Source organism: Corvus hawaiiensis, chromosome 11 (genome assembly GCF_020740725.1).
Source record: "Corvus hawaiiensis isolate bCorHaw1 chromosome 11, bCorHaw1.pri.cur, whole genome shotgun sequence".
Taxonomy (NCBI): Eukaryota; Metazoa; Chordata; class Aves; order Passeriformes; family Corvidae; genus Corvus; species Corvus hawaiiensis.
This window is the reverse complement of record NC_063223.1, coordinates 3,633,867-3,657,971: the sequence shown is the minus strand read 5'-3', so window position 1 is coordinate 3,657,971 and position 24,105 is coordinate 3,633,867. Positions and strand designations below refer to the sequence as shown.

General features: G+C 48.5%; 1 protein-coding gene across 5 annotated transcripts in view; it reads left to right on the top strand.

Moving 5' to 3' along the window:
• GRM7 (glutamate metabotropic receptor 7) overlaps positions 1–24,105 on the top strand; it is a 206,904-nt gene that overhangs the window by 64,973 nt on the left and 117,826 nt on the right. For all 5 annotated transcript variants that reach the window (XM_048315264.1, XM_048315263.1, XM_048315262.1 and 2 more), the window contains exon 2: positions 14,789–15,005. In XM_048315264.1, the coding sequence (XP_048171221.1) occupies positions 14,789–15,005 (217 nt within the window). The remainder of the gene's footprint in view (positions 1–14,788; positions 15,006–24,105) is intronic.

Sequence of the window (24,105 nt, the reverse complement as noted above, 5' to 3'; positions counted from 1 at the left end):
AATAACTGGAGGGAAGGGAGTTGAAAAAAGATGTAATGAAGGAGAAGGAAAGAAACCCCGTGTGCTCGTTTCTAAAGCTGGCAGCGAGGGCTCTGACAGACACTCGTGAGATCTGAGGGTAAGGGGGTGGCATTTCAAAAGCCTCCAGCATGCCCATAAAATGCTGTTGTGCCACGGAGGGGGAGCGGGAGGTGCAAAACGTGTGCCGAGCGTTTGGAGCAATGTCTGGGGTTTCATTTGTCACTTGGGTTTGATTCTGGCTATCACAGCGAGATGAGACAGCCCCGGCTTGCCTGGGAAAGCTCACACTAGCATTTAGCGTTCCTGGAGGTGCTGCTTTCTTTCAAATTCTCAAAATATTTTCAAGTGGAGAGTAAAGACCCCTTCTCACTCCCCCTTCTCCCCGTCCTCTCCTCTCCCCCCTCTCCCGGGTTTGTGGAACGGGGCCGAAGGGCCAATCTGTTCTTGCAGGGAGCTGCAGCCCTGCGGTGGCTCCAGGCTCCTGTAAGCCGGGTCGTGGGGCTTGGCTGATTCCCGTCAGCGAGGCTGCTGTGCTGGGATGGCCCTGCTGGTCAGGGACTGATGGGGGACATCCCATCCCATCACCGCATCCCAACGAGCTCCCTTCCCACGGCCCTTCCGGCACGGCTCCATTTGTTCAGGGAGAGCTGACGAGGACCTGTTAGAGTCAGTTGTTCAAAATGATCCGACACCCGACATTCTGCATAAACTTCCTTTCAGAAATAGCTATTCAGTGAGAAGTAAAAAAAAAAAAAAAAAACGGTGATTTAGGGTCTAAACTGCGCATGCATAAACATGAGGTGATCTCCAGAGCCATGGTGCTCATTCTAATGTGATAAATACAGATGCAGGAGTGTTTGCAGAGCCATTCATTGCCGTGTTAATTTTGTGCATCAGCTCTTCCAGCTGTGGGATGTTGTGGAGCTCCATTGAGGCCCATGGCAGTTGGCACCAGCTGAGGATGTGATGCTCCACGTACAGTTTTCTTTCATGAAAGGAAAGCACACGATCTCACATCATCCCTTCTTGCCTGCAGCTGCTGCTGGGCTCTGCCTCCATCGCTGCCTCGCTTCATGTGGCTCCTGAAGGTAAACAGGTTGTTCTGCTCTGCTGGCTCCGTGCACAAGCCCCTTGCAGGATCAATCCCTCAGCAGTTCCAAGCACTCCCAGCATTAGCAGCCTTTACACAGAGCAGGGATCTTGAAATATTTAGTGCTTTCCAGAAATGGGTCCTGTACCTTTTATCTTCAGGGCTTTCCAGGGTCAGAGCAATCGCTTTCATCTGCCCTGTGCATGGACCAGCTGGAGAACCTGATGGAGCTCCAGACAGAGCTGCCAGCAAAATTCTCGGCACTGGGAGCCAGACATGGGAAGGAAGGTCAGGGAAGCACAGGGCACTGAGTCAGACATGGGAAGGAAGGTTAGGGAAGCAGGGCTGCCAGGGAACCCTTTAGTTTGATCTCTTGGAGCTGGAAGCCAGCTTGTAGGTGCTGCCGAGAGAGCCACAGAGCCCAGGTCCTCAGGCTGTTGAGGACAAAGCTGTTCCAGATTTTGATGGGAGGCTCCTCCAGCTGCCATTCACATTTCCAGAGCACCTGGATTTTTTTTTTCTGCTAAAGGAATTGCAGGGAGAAACCATCAAGTTTGGTTTGAATGTGTTTTGGAACCTGAGTGCGAGTGGCTTCATTTGCTCTTTATTTTCTACTCTTTTCACTTAAAGCGATAAATGAGGCCAGCTATGTGCACCATGGCAGGTATGACAGGTTAGGTCTGCAGTAACAGTTCTGCTCTCAGGAGAGAAAACAACACACACCTGGTTTACTTTAGGTGTGCACCAAGCCCAGATGTTTTCTTTGATGAACAGTTGAACATCCCATTTACTGAACACTGACAGCAATTTACACCACGTTTGACACATGGAACTTCCAAAGGACACTTGATGGAGAACTGTGAGCCTTTTTTAGTGACTGAAAATTGAGCTAATGATGAAATAACATTGCAAAAGTAAGAGCAAGGCAGGTGAGGATGGGACAGGTTGGTTCAGTCAGTGGAAGTGGCTGTTGGTGTGGCTTAGGATCAGTTTTATCATGGACACGGGCTGTGGGCTGGGGTCGGTGCTGTTGGTGAAATCAGCACTCGACACTTTTCTCTTTTAAGGAAGACCCTGATCAGGCTGGGCAGCTTTTCCTGCAGGTTTCCTGTTGGTCAGGATTCATGGGGCTCCTCTCCTGGCTCTGGGCTGGCCCCAGGCAAGGGAGGGAGCTGCTCTGGTGTGGTATTCATCAGGGTGCTGAAGAATTGAGCTGTTAGAGACCTTTAAAAAAATAAAAATATTTCTATATCTGGCTGTTCCTGCATGAGTCTAATAACATGGCCCTTAGAAAGTAATTTGGATTAATTAGAATGTCTGGGCACTTTTGTGATAAAGACATGCAGAGTAATTATCCAGTGTCCAGAATAATCTATTGAGCTTGTGAAGTTTAAGTCTGAAAATTATTCTCCCCTAAGTATTCATCTTTCTGGCTGTATTTCTGTTATTAAATTTGTTTTCCCACAAGTTAGATAAGAAGAAATGTAATTATTTAGCTGGCAAGCTTAATGTTGAGGTGAAGAAAACCAGGAAGGTAAAAGTGTGATTGCCTTGTGTTTTTTCCTGTAATAATGCAGAAATATTTAGATATCTGTAGAATTACATGGTGATAATGCACTTTGTAAAAGGCCAGAGATGAAATATAAGGAAATAAAAGGTATAGATATTCACTGGAACTTCATTATACCCTATAACTTTTGGATATGTAGTGGAAGAAATGTCAAATGCAGATTTCTCCCATAATTACAATCCATTCTCCCTCACATCTCTCCTCACTGCATTTTCTCACTCTCCTTTATACCCAGAGTCTGTGTCCTGAAGGACCTTGTTCTGTTTCTGATGCTCAGAGGACACAACAGGCCTTTTTACTTGTGATAATGTTTATTTTGGATTAAAGAAATATGAAATCAAAGGCAGTCTAAATATAATCCCTCAGTGTCCCTGGTGAAACCATCCCCACGCCCGGGTCAGCTGTGCCTCCCACATGTTCTGAAGGAATATTAAATGCCTGGGATCCAAAGGAGGAAATTTTTGACCTTGCAGATGATGAAGGGGAAGTGGAACAATTTGTCCTCTCTGAGCCCCTCCTGGCAGTCGCTGCTTCTCCCTCGGTGCAAGGGAGACCTGGAGGGGCTGGAGCGTGTCCAGGGAAGGGAATGGAGCTGGGGAGGGGCTGGAGAATTCCTGAGGGAGCTGGGGAAGGGGCTGAGTCTGAAGCAAAGGAGGCTCAGGGGGGACCTTGTGGCTCTGCACAAGTCCCTGACAGGAGGGGGCAGCCGGGGGGGTCGGGCTCTGCTGCCAGGGAACAGGGACAGGAGGAGAGGGAACGGCCTCAGGCTGGGCCAGAGTGGGTCAGGTGGAACATCAGGAGGAATTTCTCCGTGGCAAGGGCTGCCCAGCCCTGGCACAGCTGCCCAGGGCAGGGGTGGAGTCCCCATCCCTGGAGGGCTTTAAAAGCTGTGTGGATGTGGCACTTGGGGACATGGGGCAGTGATGGCCTTGGCAGGGCTGGGGAAGGGTTGGGCTTGGTCTTAGAGTGTTTTTCCAGCCCCAGTGGTGTTTCTCTGGTGGAGTCATCCTTGTTGCAGCAGGTGGTAACTTTGACTAGAGAGAGACAGACAACATGCCAAGGGTGTAGTTGGAGAAGTGAACTCCAATATTCTGGAGTGTGGCTGCAGCAGCAATGAACACCTCAACTAAAGGCTGTTCTTACCTGAAGCAAATAGTTTTTTATCTGAGAACACGATTGTGTCGTGTGTTTGCTCAAATTCCATATAGGAACTTGCTGTAGAGCACATGAGTTGTGGTGATTATGAGGTAAAAACACCCAGCTGGGCCCTTGTCCACACAGTGGTTTTCCCTCGCTGTAGGACAGAGCTCTGTGCTGGATGTGCTGCCTCAGTGCAGCACAGATGCTCTGAAATGCTGTTCTGCGTTTCATCATGTAAAAGAAGATGATTTGTGTTGGTAGAAAAAGGAAAATAAGAATGCATGATGTAGATTTTATCCTTGAGTTCATTTAGGCTGTGCCACGTCTCTGGAATCAGTTTACACCAGAAGTCAAACTCGCCTGTCTACGCAGACCCAGGATAATCAGCTCTGTGCATTGTCCCACCCGGACTGATGACAGTATCACACACCTGGATGATGTTCAAGCTGTTAATCTATAGCTGTGACAGGTTTCTGGCCCCCCTCGTTCCCACACGTGGCTCTCTGCAGGTCCCACCCTCCCTGCCAGCGTGTGCAGCGTCACGGGCCCATCAGGAGGCCTCGGGCTCAGGGGGAATTTATCTCCTTGACGTCACTGAGATGCTGGCAGCAGTGATGCTGTTCCCGTAAGGGCAGGCTGAGGAGGTTTGTGGCTCTGCTCATAAATTTGGATTAATTTTATAGCTCCTGGTTCGTCATCTCCAGCTGGAGTTACGTGACCACGTCTCACCCTGAGCTTCAGCCGCCGGATGCAGAAAGACCTCAGGGTGGAAGGAAGAGGTGGGACAACCTGTTGAGGCTCGTAGGTGTGAGTGACCAGGGCTGCAGGGAGGTCAGACAGCAGCTTACACATATTCTTTATAATTCACAGCTTTCCCCTTGCCTCAAGCTTTTAATAAAGTGCCAATCTGAACCAAGACAGTTTAAGCTCAAGCAGAACCGTTCAGTCAACCACAGTGTGTGAGCACATTAAAAACCCAGGGGTTTTTATTATTTGACACATTTTTAAAGTCAGAAATACTTCCAATATTGCACGGAGGGAAATGAGCTCCAGAAACCCTGTTTAAAACATCATTTACTGCTTGAAATGCAGCTGGTACTCTTGGGGGTGTTAGAGGATCCAGGGAGGGGAGCTGGAGGAGATCACATTATCTGAGCCTCTCCCTTAACATGAGACCTCTTGGGACATTTTAATGAGAACAGACTCCTACTTTTGCAATATCTGTTCAGTGGAAGTCGTTCACAGGAACTCAGTTTTGCTCCTTGTGGTATTGAGCTGCTTGCCCAAAGTTTAACTTTACACTGAAATTAGAAATAACCGCTTCATGTAGCTAAATCTGTATTTCCAGATTTTGAATGTGTTACTCTGTCAGGGCAGGATGGCCAGAGGCTTTATTCTCCTTGGCTGTCAGACTCTTGGCTATATTAAAAATTTAGGAATAAATATTCAAATCACAGCCTTATTTTCCACAACATAAACATGGATGCCCTCCTAGAAATGCAATTATGAGATATGCTCAAACCCGAGCTTGACAGCTCTCATTTAGCCCAATAACTCGGCTCAGAGGGATGATTGTTTCCCCTTGTACCACACTGCAATTTGTTTCTGCTGGGTTTGCGTGTCTGTGGATTACTTTCACAAAACTGTGTTCTGCCACCGAGAACATTTTCTGTCTCAGCCTGGCTGCTGAATAAGTCGTTACTGGTGGTGTCTTTATCAGGCTACTTTCAAAATCCATGAGATTTATACTTGCAGATTAAAAACCTTTTAAAATATGCATAGACAATATAAGGTTCAATTATCTGTTTGGGATGAATGGAGCAATGTGTACACATAAATAAAACATAAAAGCTGCTTCACTCTGTTTATATTCTGCTTCTGATTTATTTTCAGAAGAATTAGAATTGGTGAGTCCATATTTGGATGTGGAAGCTCCAATTGCTGCAAGAACATTTGTGCTTCTGTGTGTGTTTGGTGTCCATACATTGCTTCTCTGCCTCCTCACAGAGAGTGGCTTCTCAGGTTTTGGGAATGCAGGTAGGGATATGGGAATGGTGCACATGGAAGGAGATGAAAACAAATCTACCCAGTGCTACCAGTCCCGTAACTGAGTGTATGGACCCTGATTCTGTGTTCAGCACTTTGGAAGGTGACAGGACCCTGCTGAGAATGCCCTGATTGGTGTAACTCTGAACACCAGAGAATGGGAATATTTTTTGGCATCCAGAAGACATTGCAGGGTGTGTTCAGGCCGTGGGGGAGGCAGATGTGCCCTTCATGTCCCTCCATTGTGCGTAGAATGGTCACAGAATCCCAGACTGGTTTGGGTTGGAAGGACCTTAAAGCCCACCCAGTGCCACCCCTGCCATGGGCAGGGACACCTCCCACTGTCCCAGGCTGCTCCAAGCCCTGTCCAGCCTGGCCTTGGGCACTGCCAGGGATCCAGGGGCAGCCACAGCTGCTCTGGGCACCCTGTGCCAGGGCCTCACCATCTAAATCTGCCACCTCTCAGCTTAAAGCTCTTCTTGTCCTGTCAAGGACATGGGGATGGAGGGAGCAACACAAGGACGAGACTGTCCATATGTGAAAATCCTGATGTCAGCCCTTCTAAAATGGGACCACAACATCCTTTCCATTCCCAAGCCCTGAGGGTGCTGGGCAACCATTAATCTTGGTCTTAGCAGTGGGCTGCAAATACAGCTGCATTTTTGCATTTTTGGCACAAGTTCTTTGGTTTTCTGTAGCATTGGGTGGCCAGACCTTGGTTTGTTCCCTTCTAAATCCCACTGTCTGTTCTGTCTGCTGGAGGTGGTGCCTGTGCTTCCTCAGGTTGTGGTAGGAGGCAACAGCCCCAGAGGTAGATTTGGGCTCAGCACAAACTCCGAGAACACAGAACGTGTCTCTCTTGTTCCTTCTCTCCTCCATACAATATCTCTGTGATTCTGTGACCTTGTGCTGTGTCATGGGATCAGAGTGACAGAATATCCCTGTGTGTTATTCGTAGGCTGGATCTGAGTCCGAGCAGGAGGCTGAGCAGAGCCTTGCTGCATAAGCAGCCTGGGTGCAGCATCTGATCCCAAAAGCAGGCCCATTAAAGGGCTGCAGGGTCCCTGTGCTCTCATCACCTTACACGAGTTCAGCTCAAAATTGGCTTCGAGAATTGGCTCCTAATAGCCAAGATCCTTTGAAGCTTTGTTAAGATTTCAATTTGCCTCTAGCAAAGTACCATCTATTAGTTTAATATCACTCTCCAGCTCTCAGTCTATCAGGGCTGGAGCTAAAATACGAAGAGCTGTGCATTCTTGCATTGCAGTGGATGGGCCATCAGCACTGATGTTTTAACTGATGCATCCTAGGAGGAGTAATACTTAGTGCTGTAAAATCCCAAGTGCTGTGCTGGCCATAGCTCATCCCCAGGATCTGCAAACCAGGAAGGCTTTATTGCCATGCTGCTTTATGGGCAAGCCAGCTAAAATTCTTAACAAGCTGAATATTTCACTTTAAAATATTAAATAGGGAAGTGTCATACCTGTACCTGTGCCTTTGCCTTCAGTATCAATAATCCCTCTGGTGCAGGAGATAAACATCCCTCTTTGGTGATGGGAGAGGTTCTCTGTGCCTGGATGTGTTTGTTGTGGCATGCAGGGAACATTGTGGCTCCTGCATGTGTGTCACAGTGTTTGTGCCTTGTCCTGCCTGCTCAGGGCTGAGCAAGGGCACCTCTGCCCTGCCAAGGGCTGGGGGAGGTGGTGACTTCAAGGAGCCTCCCCTCCAAGAAGGGTGATTATTGATCAAGGGCTTAGAAATAGTAATTAACAATTATAGATTAGATTTTTGCTCCAATATTACTGAATCACAATGCAGATAAACCAAGATAAATTAAAATGGGAGCAATATAAATACCAGTTAATTTTACTTCTGAGATGTGCTCACTCAGGATCTTGGTGATTACATAAACACAGCAAAGAGGAATTTGCACACACAGATTAGGCAAGTGTGTATCTAAAACTCTTTTTCCATGTCACTAGAAATTCAAATACTGCTTTCTGGACATACTTTTCGAGGAGGTTTTTTTAAACAGAGTAAGTCCCAGGGTATGGCAATTTACTGGAGCAATTAGCAATTCAGATGGTGAGGGCTGGGCTTGCAAACACAAATAATACCTGCACACAAGAGGAGCCTATTTTTGCAGTGCTGTGGGTGTGCTGGAACACAGCAGGGAGGGAATAGTGAGGAACACGCTGGCTTTGGTGCTCAGAGAACAGATTTTCATCTCCTAAAGCAGTGTTCCATATGCAGGGAGCTCTGTGTCCGAGCTGCAGCACTGGTGGGGAGCTTGATTTCATCATTCTCTGAGGGCAGGGAGAGAGCAGCTGAATTCCTCATGGGCCTCACCTATTTCTGAGCCCGTGTGTGCCTGGACAGGGGGCTTGGAGCCTGCCCTGCCTCCTCCCAGGTGCTCTATTTCTGTCTCAGCAGTGCCCTGGGAGCTCTGCTGCCTGGCACAGCCTGGTCCACAGCTTTCAGCGAATGATTTTAAAGTATCAGGAACGCTTTGAACTGGTTCACCAGCCCAGCTCAAAGGAGCTGGACTCTAAAGAATGCTTTTTGCCAGTGGAAAAGAATCACAGAATCCCAGACTGGTTTGGGTTGGAGGGGACCTCAAAGCCCACCCAGTGCCACCCCTGCCATGGGCAGGGACACCTTCCACTGTCCCAGGCTGCTCCAAGCCCTGTCCAGCCTGGCCTTGGGCACTGCCAGGGATGGAAAGTAAAGCATTCCAGTAAATAATGTACTCCTAAGAAAGTATAAATGGCCAAGTCCTAACCCCCAGTATGTGAACTTGTTGAGACAGGGGTTATGTCCTTGTTTATTCAAAGACAGTTTTATCCACAGTTTTAGAAGGGGGTAAGATGCTTATTTTTGTGCTGTGACTAATTTTCATTACAATTTTGGGTCCTGGTTTCAAGTCGTGTGTCCAAGGTTCTTTCAGCATTTAAAAGCTAAGAAATCACCCCCTGTTTTTCTATAAAAAAGCAATCTATGCCATAAGCTCATCACTGTCACAAGCAGACCTTGGTCCAGGCACAGGTCATCAAATGAAATACAGGATATCTCATATTTATGGACACATCTCATTTTACTGGGTGTTTATGATTTTTTTTTTCCTGCTTTCTGAGCTGGTAAAGTGCTCCCATGAGCCATGTGGACAATACTAATTGCTGTAATTATTGTTCCCTTAATTGCTACAATTATTTTTTCAGGAGTGCTTTCTCACTCTAGAATAAAGGAAGCAGGAGAGACCTTGTAGATATGGAAAAGACTCCCAGCTTGCCAATATCACTCAGGATGTCTCTCCACCTTAGTGCCATGACAGTTGTGGTGGGGATGAGGATTGATTTATGTGCCTGGATATGGGCTCTTTCCAGGTTTGAAATTAATTAAAAAGAAATGTGTTCAGTTAGAAAGGCAGTTGTTTGAGAAACCCAAAGTAGCTTTGAAGTGTTTGTTTCAGTAATGGACTCCATCCTTTATAATAATGGTCATGAGGAGTTGGGAATTTTAAAGGGTGTTGCTGAGCAGCACCGTGGCTGCTTAATCCTAATGCTGGTCAAGGAGAGGGAGATGGAGCTCACCCAGCCTGGGAGGATTGCTGGAATGAGCCAGTGTAGGTATAAGCAAAGTTCATGTACATGAACCATCTCTGGGTTTATTTTCTCAGTGTTCCTTTCGTTGCTCTTGAAGACATTTCTGGTTAATTAAATGCACTTTGTCTCCCCCAGACTCAGCTTCTCCTTTGCACTTGGTGTTGTTCATGTCTGTGTCCCTGTGCCCTGTGAAACACCGAGCCAGTTCCCTGCCAGGCGGTTGTGCTGCTCCCTAAGGCATCATCAGGAATTCCCTGTGGGGTGGCAGGGGAGAGGGGGTGATGGGGGCAAACAGGGCCAACACTGGGGGCTTTCGTGATTGGTAAACAGAGAGAAACTGAGGGGAACTGTACATGAGTGAATGGTGTGAAAATGTCCTTCTCTGGGTGTGCTGCTCCTGTTCACTGCTCAGACTTTGCTCGTGGTGTGACTTCTGTACTCAGCAACAGGTTTGTCATCTCTGAACACCTTCAGCACAGCTGCACAGAAATATTTTCTGTTGCTCCTAAAATGGATTTACATGAAAACTTCCTTAATTGTTCTTCCTCATTTTCTCATTGGCAACATTTGATTCTTGAGTGTGAAAACCACCTCAAAGTGCTTCATCCTAAAACGTGGTAAGGAGGGATCATCCAAGTGCTTTAGAGAAGGCTTTGTTCTCATCATTACCCAGGGCTACTGGGAATGCTATTCCCAGGTCTTTTAAGAGCCCTGGAGCAAAACTTGCAGTAATGGTGGTTTCCATAGGGACCTTCCAGGGCAGCGAGAGGGCACTGCTGCTTGATGGACACCTTGGGAGAATCCTCCCAGGGTTTGGTTGCTGGCAGGGCTGGGCAGGAGGGGAGCAGGAGGCCGAGATATTCTCTGTGCTGTGCCTCTGTGGCTGGGGACTGTGGGCACCACCCCAGGGCTGGCAGCTCCCGAGGAAATGGGGAACTCGAGTTCCAGGCACTGGAAAACAGCAGGAAGAGTCATTCCTGTCAGCTCTGCAAGCTTTTAGCCATGCTCTGGTCTTATTTGGTATGTTGGCTAAAATTTCCATGGAATCGCAGCATGGTTTGGGTTCCAAGGGACCTTAAAGGTCTGTTCAACCCCCTGCCAAGGGCAGGGACACCTTTCCCTGGATGTCTGGATTTCTAAAACTTCCTGCCAGATTTCCTTCCCGTTCGGAAGGCAAAGTGAGAATCAGAAGAGTCTGGAGGAGTTTTGCTCAGAGAAAACAGCCAGGGAGAAACTTCAGACAACTTGAGTTCGAGACAATGGAACCAATTCTCTGCAGCTCAGGGTGCTGGAGCTGTTTGTTCTGCAATTTGAGAAGTGGATGGGGAACAAAGAGGAGCTGTGCTAACTGATGATTAAATCCTGACGGGATAAATTCCTACATGAATAAAACCCAAGCCCTGAATGAATCCCAGGCTGTTACTCATCCATCAGTTCACTCCAAAGAGTTTTGCAGCCGAGTGCAGTCTTCAGGCACCTCATTTTTGTGAAGTTGGGTTGTTGGGAGGGATTTGCAGTTTTTGTAGCCTGACACTGCCCTGCCAGATGTGATGGGTTCCAGAGGCTCTGCCAGAGCAGGGTGAGGTTTTCCTATTGTCAGGAAACCATATCAATAAAACTTAATAGGAAATTGAAAGTAAAAATGCAGCAAACTGTGAACTTAATATTGCCTTGGTAGAAGCTCATTAATATCTCAATAGGTGCACTCCTGCATTATCATAATTGCACCAGGTCCTCAGGGAAATTGCCTTTTCTGAAGTTTCCTGGCTGCTGTCACTTGGTGAGGTGGGTTCAGGTGCACCATTTCCTTAATCCTTTAATAAGTGACTGGGGAGGTGGAGCTGAGCTCAATCCCACTGGAGGCAGCACAGCAGCAATAATTGTTTGTGGTTTGGGTGCTTTGCTTGGCCTGGGGGTGAATCTTGGGTAGAGGTCAGGGGTGGGCAGGCAGGCCAGGGTTTGGCAGCTCCTGCAGCCTCGGGGAGGGTTGGTTTGTGCTCTGGAACTGGGGCTTGTATGTTCCAGGCCGAGACACTTGGCTTTGGTGAGGAACTCGCCACATTCTGTCATTTTTCTTGGAAAAACGGTGTGTTGAACAGGGAGAGGAGGAGGATATGAGATCGGATAATAATGCAAAATGAGTTTGAAATGAGAAATTGGAACAGCAAGTTTGTAGTTCAGTGGGGTTTTGCTCTGAAACGAACTGTTCCAAATGTGCTGTTGGAGGATGTTGGATGTTGGAAGGAGAGGCTGAGGAGGCTCCTTGCTCTTTGGTGTGTTTGTGCTGCTGCTCTTGGTGCAGCTGTTCTCAAACAGGAGCTGCTTTGCAAGCAAGACAACAAGTGGGACCCAGAGACAGCTCTTCAGTAGCCAAAGAAAATGAAATAAATGAAGAATAATGGTCAATGTTAAAAATGAATTAACATTAATTAATCACTGACTAAGACAGCGTTCCCAGTATTAATCATTGCCTCTTGCTGTAATCAGAACATCAGCCAGGCAATCCACATGTGAAACTCCTGAGTGTGGTGTTTGCCATGGTCCTGCAAACACAGCAACTTGAGGCAAATCTGCTTCCCACGTCCATGAGATGCTCCCTGGCCTGCCAGCACCGCACTGTCCTGCAGAAAGCTCCAGCTCAGCTCTTGCTGTGCTGCTGGAGGCAGAGGCAGCTGGGAGTGTGTGCTGGGGCAGGGCCAGGAGATTGGGGTCCCTGGGGCTTTATGGATCCCAGCCCTTCTGCCAAGGTGTTGGAGCCTTTTGGAGAGCACACTGTGATTCTCTGGAGCTTCCTGGTGTCTCAGAACAGAAAATAGGAAGAATGTGATGGAAGAGAAATCTTGCTTCTTTCAACTCCAGTTTTGAATTGATGATAAAGAACAGATTTTTACCCAAATGAAAGAAAAATAAGTCAGTGAAGAGGCAGAAAATATTGATCTGGATAATCAAAAAACCCTCAACAGAGCAACCTGATTTAAAACTCTCTGCTTCTCCCTTGGCCCTGCTCATCCTCCTTGCACAGTGACACCACCTGCAGCATCAGTGGGGACAGAGAACAGGGACATTGCCCAGCCTGGGCTGGGTCTTGCTGACCTGGGGCAATCTGGTTTTATTTTCAAGTGCACTTCAGTGCTGGCAGGAGCTGGAGGTGCCTGTGTGGAGCTCCCTGGTGAGCAGCAGTTAGATTTTAGCTGGTGCATGTGGGTGCCCAGTTTGGACATCTGGTGTGGGACGCTGCTGGTGTGCATGGGAAGCTGGGCAGGAGGAGAAAGTGTTGTTTGTAGGTGTCTGCAGCGTGCTCTGACTCCCAGGGCAGGGTGGAACTGTGGTGGCTGCAGTCCCTGGCACACCCACTGAAGGACTCTCCTCCCTGTATTCACACAAAACGTGAGGAAAATTCTACTTGGCACATATATGGCTTCATGTTGCTTTTAGATGCCCTGTAAGAAACGTTGGTAAAACCCCTAATATCTTCTGCTTTTTATACTCCAAGTTATTGAAGCAGCCAGCAGTAGTGAATATTTTATGAACAGTGGAAAAAGATTTAAAGTCCAAAAAGTCTCCTAAGGAATATAAGCAATGCAGCAAATTCTGTAGAAGCTTTGGTTGTTGTAAAAGTGCAGAATGGGCTCCTTTTGATTTTTAGTTGAAAAAGCAGTTGTTGGCAAGTTGGAATACAAAGAGTTGCCGCAGATAAAAATGGATATTTCAGCCTGACTTTTATTATAATTGCAAAAAGCAGCACTTGGCTGTGTCAGCACTGCCCTGTGTGGGGCTGGGGTGAGTGCTGGGTGCTTTCTGTGTAGTGGTGGGTGACTGGTCAAGTGTCCACAGAAAGGTCACCAGGCACTGGCTACAGCAGCAGCTGGAGCAGGGACAAATTAGAATTTTCCTCATTTTGCTGGCCAGGATGCCCAGCAGTTTCTGTGCTCTGCAGCAGCTGGGGTGAGGGATCAGCACCCGGGGAGGGAGCTCCAGGTCAGGCTCAGGGTGGGATTGTTGGGGTGTGTGCAGGGCCGGGGGTGGCACTGATGATCCTTGGGGATCCCTTCCAGCTCCAGAGATTTTAGGGTTCTGTGGAAGTTTGTGTTTGTTTAGGTTGAATTGCAGCTGTTGGGGTAGTTAAAAATTTTTCCATGCAAAGTTCACTTGTCTGTTCACTCTTCTGGCTCTCCAGCAGCAATTTGGCTTTCAGTGTCTGCTTTTCCTCTGCTCTGGGGGTTGTAAATGCCTGTGTAGATATAATGTTAATTCTGGGGAAATTTGCTCTCCCCTGCCCCTGCTCTCTGGAACCAAAGGTACTGAGCCCTTTGCAGTGTTGATCCTGGGGAAATACAGTGTTTATTTTTCTGAGGAGGCAGGAGAGCTGATAAATACTTGTAGAATAATAAATACTCATAGAATGCTGTGCAGAGACCAAATGTGAGAGTGCAGAAGATGCTGGTGCTGAGGCACAGAGGGCTGCCCTTTGCTCAGGCTGCACGGCTCAGATCGTTATATACAATCATGTTTGTGTGGATTGCAAATCTCTTCTTTCCCCTCTGTGGCATCTCAAGTGAGAATTATGGCAGGTTCCTTAATCTAAGGAGCAGTCCCAGACTGTTACTGAAACAATTGCATAATGGGCTTGGGGATTAACATCCTGTCAGCTCAGTAACTGCTCAGGGCCCTTGGTAACCGGGGGAGAACAGCCCTGAACACTGTTGTGCTCTCTGTTGCAAAAGTCACTGTCAGACTCCTTCACACTCTGCTGAGAGGAGGAAAAGCAGGGGCTGCTTTTTGGGGACAGAGCTGAATCGTGCCCAGGCTGTGTCTGTGGGACAGAGATGTCCATGCTCAGCAACCTCCACACTGTTCTTCATCAGAAAGAATAAAAAACAAGCCTACTTTTCCTTAAGTCTGGAGCCTCCATCCTCCAAAGGCTGAGGCAGGGTCTTCCTGGCTTTCAGCCAGCGGTGGCAGGTTTAGAGTTAACCTCACTTTACGCAGGATCCCAAATCCTGGTAAAACCAGAACACCAGGACAAGGGCAGTGATTAAAATGATTTGTGTGCTGTATTTGATTGCCTTGAAGGAAAGAATGATGGATGGGCACATACAGAGTTGTCTTCAATTGATTCACAATTTTTATTTGGGTAACTCGAAGCCAATGAAAGGATTGTTCCTTTGGCTTGGACGTTGTAAAGGAACGTGGTGGAGAAATGCAGCTGGATACAGCGAAGCCAAAGCTCAGCTGAAGCCAAGTGCTTTGGCTGCTGCTGCAAGAAGTGCCATGAGTATGTGAATGTGTGTATTTATCAGAAATTGTTTTTTTCTACAGATCCCACAAATCAGTTATGCCTCAACTGCACCAGAGTTGAGCGATGACAGGCGCTATGATTTCTTCTCACGGGTGGTTCCTCCAGATTCCTTCCAAGCACAAGCAATGGTGGACATTGTGAAAGCTTTGGGATGGAATTATGTATCCACTTTGGCATCTGAAGGGAATTATGGAGAAAAAGGAGTCGAGTCCTTCATGCAAATTTCCAGAGAGGCAGGTAGGCAACGCCCGTCCTCCCTCCAGAAAGCGCTGCGGAAGTAATGAATGTCGTGTTGTACCAAATGTGATCGTGTTTTTCTAGAGCTGATATTTGATTCTAAAGTTGCTCCAGTTCTTTGCAATGCTCTGCAATGGCTCCGGGATACTGTCATTCCTAATTTGCTCATGGAGCTTCAGAGAGTGGGAACCCTCAGTGGTTTTTAGTCGTTTCTGGGGAAAATCAAAACCCTCGAGTCGAACCGAGCTCCTCCTGTTGCTCCGGCTCAGGTTTCCTTGTGTTGGCATGGGGAGGAGCCAGATTTGGAAAGTCTGAGCTTTTCTGTCTCCACAGCCTGGAATTCTGCTGTGACTGCTGGTTACAGACACTGACTTGTGTCACTGTTGGCGCTCAGCTTTCGAGTCCAGCCTGGTTTGCGTTGCTTTGCTTTGGCATTTCTCTGCCCAGTTCAGTGGAGGGAATTCAGAACCTTTCCCTTGGAGACTCAGGGGTTGCTGGTGTGGGATGTGGAGCCAGCAAGCCTGGTGGTGTGGGATGAGACACGCCAGACCTTGGGTGTGAGTCCTTGGCAAGCTGCTCTGCAATCCAGATTCGTAAGGGTTTGGAAACTGAAATGTTTGAAGTTGATTCCTGTGCTGGGAAGGAAAAAGAAGCAGCTGATGGAATTCATTATTGGTGGTGAATGCGAGGGCTGTCTCCAGGAGGCTTTGGTGGTAGAACCCATTGTCATGGGGCAAGGACAAGCTCTGCTGTGTTCCCCAAGTGGAACTCACAGATCTCCCACCCGGTACCTGCCTGGCATTGCCTTAAATAAAACCAGCACAATCCCCAGCTCACAGAACCGCGTGAATCCCAGCCAGGGTAGTGCAGGACGGGAGCAGGAGCTGCTCTGGAGCAGCCTCAGGGGTTCCCACAGCTATGGCTGGTGCAGGGCTCATCCCACAGCATCAGCTCTGTCTGCAGGGAGAGGCCCCAGCTGGGTCCCACACTGCCCCAGGGGCTGATGGATCCCTCCTGGCAGCATCTTCCAGGGAGCAAGCAGGGAAAGTGCCTGGACTTAAAGGAAGGGGCTCTGGAGAGGGGGATCCGGAATTGCTTCCTTCTGTTGGTGTCACAGAAGAAACCCACATTTGCATAAATTTGTCTGTTCCTACGAATGCATATTTATGTGGTATTAAAGCAAAAGGGTTTGGATTTAATACAGCAGGAAGTGACAAGTGCCAGTGTTCATTAGAATTTAAAACTGACTTTATTTGCAAATATCCACTGTTGCAAAATCATACCTGAAATGTGCTCCCCGTGTCAAGGACAGGCTCTGGCTGAAGAACAGGATCCCATTTTATAGACCTTGTGCAGAATTAGGTTTATTCTATGAGCTGTTCATGTAGTCAACACATAACTCAACATCCTTCAGAAAAAGCAAAGCACAAACCCAAAGCAGTGCCCTGCTCCCAGCAGCTCTGCATGCAGGGTGATGAAGGTTCTGCCTGGGGGATTAAGGCACTAACAGGGATAGTGCCTAAACTTCTTCCACAGACCCCGAGACGGGAATAATCCGATCCCGGGTGCTGCTGCTGCTTAGGGCTGTGCTCAGCTTCTTGTGTCACTAAGATAAAGCTCAGGTGAAGTTCTGATGGGATTTAACACCTGTCAGCAAGTTCTCCGGGGGTTTAAAACCCTGGGAGGTGCAAGAAGATCCTGTTGTCTGGAGGTTTAATGGAGCAGTGCTGCCTGGAGATGCAGGTCCTGATCTTCCCTATGGGGGAGTGGCACCTTGTCCCCCAACTTTGGGTTGTGAGCTCATCTCCCAGCGGGCTAAAGCCTGTGGTGTTCATTGGGAGGAGCTGTGCCATTGCTCCTAAAACTCCCTGGCAGAAGTCTGGAGCCGGGGGGGGGTCGGGCTCTGCACAGGGAACAGGAACAGGATGAGAGGAAACGGCCCCAAGGTGCCCCAGGGGAGGGTCAGGTTGGATATTAGGGAAAACTCCATCCAGAAAGCTCTGTCAGGGGCTGCTCAGGGCAGTGTGGAGTCACCAGCCCTGGAAGGGCTCAGAAAAGGTTTGGCAGTGGCACTTGAGGAGCAGAGCTGGGAGAGGTGTGGGAGCAGAGTCCCTGTGTTGGCTCTCCCTGTGTGACCCCATAGGACCAGGCAGATCTGCCAGAGCCGGAGCAGCGCCGGGGTGGAGGGAATTCAGCCCAAATCTGAGATGTCCCAGCAGGGAGCAGTGGTTGTCAGCTCCCAGAGAACTGTCTGGCGTCTCACAATCACTTTCCTTTGGCAGAAAGGAAGGTTTAGTCCGTAGGTACCAACACATTTCCTGGCTTTGGCCTCGAGTCTGTAGCAAGCTAATTATCCTAAAGTGAATGTTTTATCCAAACTTGTTTCTGATCAGCCAGGATCTTAGGAGATCTGAGGATCGGTAGAACGTGCTACCCCTGCTTAGTTTTCAAATATGCTTTGGCATATAAAGACTTTGCTTGATCCTCTGAGTTAATAATTCTTCACAAAGTGACTTTTATTATGAGCACTTCAAGCGAGTTTGAATATGTCATTGTGGCAGGAGATGAAGGTTTGAAACATGCTCTGCACTCTGTGGGATTAATAAATTAGGGGAATGGTCTAATTATGGGAAATCTAAAGGACAATTTCAGATTATTAATGAAACTACTGGATACTTGAATTTCAAAGATTAATTCATCTTTGATTTTTTTTAAAAGATTAATCTGTATCAGAAGGTTAATTGCTATCTGTAAGAAATATATATATTGAAGTCGTTAGCAAAAGACCACTTGAATGCCTCCTAACAGATAAATGAAAGATCTGGAGTGCATTTATTAATGTTCTGCTCTCCCCAAATGGCCCATTTTCACAGCTGAGTTTGCTGGCTGCGTTGCTGGTGGGGTTTTGATGCTCTCTGACTCCTGGGCTGCAGCTCACGGGGGTGAGGAGGGGGCTGGAGCTGCAGGATGTGTGTCCCTCCTTCACCTCCCTCCTCTGCCTTTCCCAGCTCCCCATCCTGATCCCAGCACTGAGCCCAGGAGCTCAGCAGGGCCGGTTCAGAGCCGGGTTCTGTGTCTGCACAGGGCAGAGCTGTGGCTGTGTGCAGAGCAGGGTGGCCAGAAGGGAGAATCTTCATGGCCAAAGTGCAGCTGATGATGTTCTCAGCCATTGGGAGGGCTGGAGAGGGGTTCTGGGGAAACTTGCACCCTTCCCTGTGTGCTACAGACGTGGCAAAGGGGTTCCAGTCCTGTACCAGCGTGCTGGTGTGAAGGACTCCAGTTCCTGCTGGGGGTTTGAGTGGCAGTGGTGTGGTTGTCAAAAACCACCACACCCTGACACAGAATCACCTCTAAGCCCCTTTTACATGGAAAGCACAACGCTTGCAGCAGCCTCCTGATCTTCTTTCCTCCTGCCTTCACTGCAGGCTTTTTGTAGATCCTGCTCTCTGTAATTCCTCAGTCTCCGTGATCCCACAGACACCTCTTACGTAAGGTGGGAACATCTCTGTGCAGCAGGGCGGGAGCTGGACTTGCTCAGAAACAGAAACTCCAGCCCCCAGAGAGGGGACCCTTCACATGGCTCCCTGCCCACAGCAGGTGGAACAAGGTTGTTTAAGGTCCCTTTCAACCCAAACCACTCTGATTTTCAATTCTTCTGCCCTCATAAGCTGAATTTTTTCCCAGCGGTGTTCCTGAACAGCATTTCTCAATATAAACTTGAATTTCTTTATCTTGTTTTTCCCTTTAGCTTTGTATTTGCTACAAAGCCCCTGTGTATTCACACAGGCACAAACCTGTGTGAGACACATTGTCCTTGTGTCTGTCAAGTGAAACTGTGCTGGGGGGGGTTGGGATGGACATGAGGGAAAGGTTCTTCCCCCAGAGGCTGCTGGGCACTGCCCAGGCTCCCCAGGGAATGGGCACGGCCCCGAGGCTGCCAGAGCTCCAGGAGCATTTGGACAGCGCTGCCAGGGATGCCCAGGGTGGGGTTGTTGGGGGGTCTGGGCAGGGCCAGGAGCTGGATTTTTATTCCTGTGGGTGCCTTCCAGCTCGGGACATTCTGTGATTCTGGGTCACTCCACCGGAACTATGAACCACTGCTTTGCACCGCATCACCATCTGTGCATTCAATGTCACCCTCACCAAATCCACTGGTTTCTTTACAAATTAATGGCATGCAATTGAGTACTCACTGCACAAGCTATTTTCTGTGGATTTGTTATCTGTAGGAGACTGTTTTAAACCCTTTTACCCACCGAAAACTGTAAATGCAACAACTTTTCCTAGAGCCTTATACTTGTTTTCTCCACTGACTTGTGTTTCTCACAAGATCTGAATCTTTTTCTAGGGGTTGGTTTTGGGGATCTGAGTCATGTCCTGAGGCTCCCTGACCCCCTCAGTGGTATCAGAGTACCCTGCTCTCACTCAGCCCTTGCTGATGGAAGCTGACACTGATAAAAGCGAAGAGCTGCTGTCATCCCTCAGTGATTCACACAGCACTTTTGTAGGCTCCTGTAGGTCTGTTCAGCTGCCTGCTCTGATCCTGAATCTGCATTTTTGTAATAGAACTTAATTTTTATGCTGTCTGTTGGGAATTCCATTAGCACAAATTAGTGCTGGATAACATGAGAGAGTGAAATCACTGCTAGGAGGGAGTTGTACAACTGTCTGGGGTTGAGAGGAGACTGCTCTGTCTGCGCATCTCAAATGCAGTGCTGATTCCTAGTGCCAAGTAGAAAATCCTGATTTATTTCCTTTTTGTCCTACGTTCTGATGCTAATGAAACATCTCTGTTTTCTTCTGGATCCATTAAAGCCCTGCTGAATGGGTTTAGAGCACTCATTACAAGGAGCAGGCACTTTACTGCACGCCCCAAGGTTAAAAATGAGAAGGGAAGGTGACAGAAGTGGTGGGCAGAGACTGCTCCAGCTGTCATCATAAACCCCAGAGTTTGTTCAGTGAAGCTTTGCTCAGGATGGGTGCTGCCCATCATCCAAGGCTGCCCCAGGTCCGTGCTGGCTGATCTCTGCTCCCCGTGGCAGCAAACAGAGCCCAGCTGGGAGCAGCTCCTGCTCAGCCATCCCTGGATGAGTCAGTGTCTGGGAGAGGATGGGGTGAGGTGTTTGTGCTGCCCAGCCCGAGGGAGCAGCGTTTGCAGGCTGAGCTCAGTGCATCTCCCTCTGCACACTGCGGGGGCAGAAGCCTCTGCAGCCCTTCAGGCAGAGCAAGCACACAAATCTGCCTGTAAACTCGGGTTTGAAGTGCAGCCTAGGAAAACCAGACCTGTGGGCATGGGGGGCAGCATGTCTGGGCTCTGGGGCATTCATGGAGTTTGAGAGTGTAGAGGATGGGGCAGGTTTCCCAGGAAATTCCTGGCCCTGCAGACCCCTGCTGGGGGGCTCAGTGCTGGCAGGAGGGGCTGCAGAGCAGGGCTGTCCCTCTGTCTTTGGCTGTGTTCAGAGATTCTGCTTTGATGGGCATAGCCTTTATTCAACACTCTTTGGAGCCTGTTTTCTGGATCAAATACAGCAAAAACAAATGTATAAACCACTCATAAAATCAAGGAGTTTATATCCAAGCACTTCAAGTGTTTTCCATTTTTCTTTCCACTTTTCCCAAGTACTCAGGCATGTGTCCTTTCAGTGTGCAGTGATGTTAAATAACAACATTATGAAATCTATTGTTCTCCTTCCTATTGTCGAATAACAAATGTTCTGTCATTTCAGAAAAAACAAACAGGAAGAATTGCTGTCTGAGGTAGCACTGACTTGTGTGATGTGCTGCAGTCTGGCAGGGTTAATGAGATTTCCTATTAATTGTAGCTTAGCTGGGAGAAGATGCCCTGGCCTTTATCCGGGTGGTTGGGGTTGCATTGAGAGTTGAGGTACTTCTGAGAGTGGGAAAAAAAATCTGTCCCTGTGAGTGGTCAGTGCAGCTGTGGCTCTTTTGGTAGCTTGGGAGCAGTGATGCTGTGCAGAGGGGATGGGTGAGGTCCTTAAGGTGCTGACTTGGACTTGAAAACCCCTTTTGTGCCTGGCTGAGGTGTTGCAACCCCCCCGAGGCACCAGCCTGTGTTTTTAGATCACAAAAACATTGTGGCTGCAATCTTCACCTCTTCAGCGAGGCCTCTCCCACCTAAGCCATAACACATGTCCTGAGCTGGCTGGCGCTGTTCCCTGCTCAGTAAAGAGGAGTGATGAGCTCTCAGCTGCCCTTTGGAAGCATCCATTTCTCTCTTGACTACACAGGCAGTGTTGGCACCAAATATAAGCACATCACTAAAGAGCTTGAATTAAAAAAAAATCCAATCATTGGTATCTAGTGATAGATGTATTTTCTTATCTCTTGCCATCACTGGGAGATAAGTACCTGCTGTGGATTTACAGGGTCCTTGTGATCCTGCTCAGGTGAGCAGGGAGGCTGATGGGCACTGGCAATGAGGGGCTGGATGTGCCCCTGCTGGGGCCTCTGCCCGTGTTGTCATTCTGTGAGGGAACCTCAGCAATCCCTCCTTCTCCAACACACTCATGAAAAATCAATCAAATAGAGCTGTGGAGAAGGAAAGCAGGTACGGATCTGATGGGATGATTGCCTTTGTGGCTGTTCTGTGGAATGTGAGAGCAGTTCATCCCAATCTGCGCAGAAATCGGAATGTCCTCCGGAATGAGCTCACCCAGCTGCTTCTTGGGGAGTTACTGGAGAGCTGTAACAGGCTGCTGTTCCCTCAGACCATCAGGCACTTTAATGATAAATATCTGCCTTTTTATGGCGCTTATTGACCATGTGGAGATTGCATCTCAAGGACAGAATAAAATTGAAACAGGCAATTCCTGCTGCTGAACAAATAACTGCCAGCGTCCTTTCAGAACGTTACGCTGGCTTTAATAGAACATCGCTGGCGTGGCTGTGTGAGTGTTGTGTGGATCAGCTGCAGAGAGGGGATCTGTTAAGTCCTTCTTAATACAAGGTTGGTCCTTGGTTTCCCCCAGTAAAGCTGGACACCCCCAGGAGCGCTCCTGCTTTTGGCCACGCACACCCCGCGGGGTGCAGAAGGGAGGGTGTTGGTTTGCTGCGGGCTCAGGAGGTTCTTCATTCCCATCCAGGTGTTTCCATTTGTTCTTTGGCAGCATTTCTGCACCTCAAGGGTAATGGTTCCTCCTGGTAAGGACGGGAGCAGTGGTGTTTGTTCTGCAGCCAAGTACTGCTGGGGAGGATGGAAATTGGGGGAAAAAGCTGGAGATATTGAGGAAATGGACACAAAGGTTGTTATTGTGCATTAGGAAGCTTGAGGAGAAGATCCCTGTGAAGTGCAGAGACTGCTGTGTTGGGGAAGAGAGGGGGGAAAGGAGAGAGTTTGGGGTTAGAGAACAATAAAAGGAACGAGTCTGTGGAAAGAGCAAGGGAAGAATGAGGCTGAGGAGAGGGAGGGATGGAAAGCTATAGAACAAAGGTGGATAGAAGTGGCTGGGGTTGCAAAGACTGAGCCATGGCAGGGAAAGAATATCCATGAGTAAAGAAGATTTGCCATAGAGAGCGGGCTGGAAAATCACATTTGTTTCATCCAAAAAAACCTGATTTCAGGGGCAGAATTGACTTTGATTGTGTGAAAACCTAAAACTTCTGGAAGATGAGACAGGAATCCTTCCCAAAGTCTCTCTTTTGTGCCGAGGGCAGGGAAACCAGCCTTCCTAGAGGTTTGTCTCTGGGTGCCTTTGCTCTTCAGCTGGCTCTTCCCTGCCTCCCAGCCTGCCTGGAGGGACACGTGGAGCCTGTGAATCCTGAGAATCCTGGCTCCCAGCTCGCCTCCGGCGCCTGTCCCCCCGTGCACGCTGCAGAGCAGCTTGCCAGCTTTCCTGGAGGAATCCAATGGATTTCCTAAGAACCTGCTGCAGAGGAAGCCCCTGCTGTCACTTTGACTTTCCCCTCAGAAAACAGAAATATTGTGATTACGCTGAGGTCTTCCCATGGGATGTGTCTGTTGTGCAAAGCAGGATGAATTTGTTGGGACTTCGCTTGGGACCAGCTCTAAATGTGCCTGTGCATCTGAAGGGGAATAGATAATGGGATGCAGTAAGTTATTCCAGTTTCTGTCACTGAAACCCTGTGTCCCAGGAGGAAACACAAAGTATTGCCTCAGCTTGTACCCTCCATACTTCACAGTGGCTCTTCCCTTTGTGCTGAAGCAGGGAACAGCTCTCCCAGCCACAGGGGAGTAGCAGCACATAAATAATTCGGAGAAGCCTCTTCCATCACATCCTCCCCTGCCTCCTTCATTCCTCACCCTTCCTCAGACAGCTGAGGATGACAAACACCCTGAACCCTCCACTTCCTTGCTCTTGGAAGATGGTTTTCATGCACTCCTAGTGATCTTCTGGGCAGCCAGAAGCACTCCCCGGTGTGTCCCCAAAGGTGTCTGAGCCTTCCTTGGGTAGGGAGGAAGGTTCAGTGTGAGGAGAAAATCCCATCTGTTCCCACTGTGCAGAGTCCTGGTGGGTAGGGAATGTGGATCAGTGGAGTTTTTAGCCTTCCCTACGTGTTCTGAGGGAAGTTATCTGTCAAGGTGGTGTTTGAAATTCTATTTGCTGGGCTCTATCCGAGGAGATACCTGAGCTGGAAACACGAGCTGCACTATGGCATTTTAAGTGGTTTATTCCCAGAGCCAGGATGTTGGGAAGATTTACAGGATTGCAGGCTGGGCTTCAATGTTCCAAGATTTACGTATTTTCAGTCTCAAAGGAATCTTGTGGTGGAGAATTTCAGCATTATTTTAACGTGTTCCCAATGTCCCTTGTTTGAAACCAAACCTGAGGGGTGCTGGCAGAGCCCTCCCTCTCCTCAGGCAGGGACCTTGTGTAGGGTGATGGGGAATCATGGGGCTGTCAGGAGTCCATATTCAGAGCATTTCTGGCTGTTAATACCAAAAAGCGGGTAAAAAAGCAAATTATTTGGTTATGATCAGAAAGAGTCTTTGCATGTGTTTCATTGTGTGAACACAAAGATGGAACAGGTGGATTTTGGGCAATGGAAATGCAGCTCAGGCATTTGGGCTCCGGTGCCCCAGCGTGTCCTGGTGCTGCTGCTGCTGGGTGACCTGGGGCTC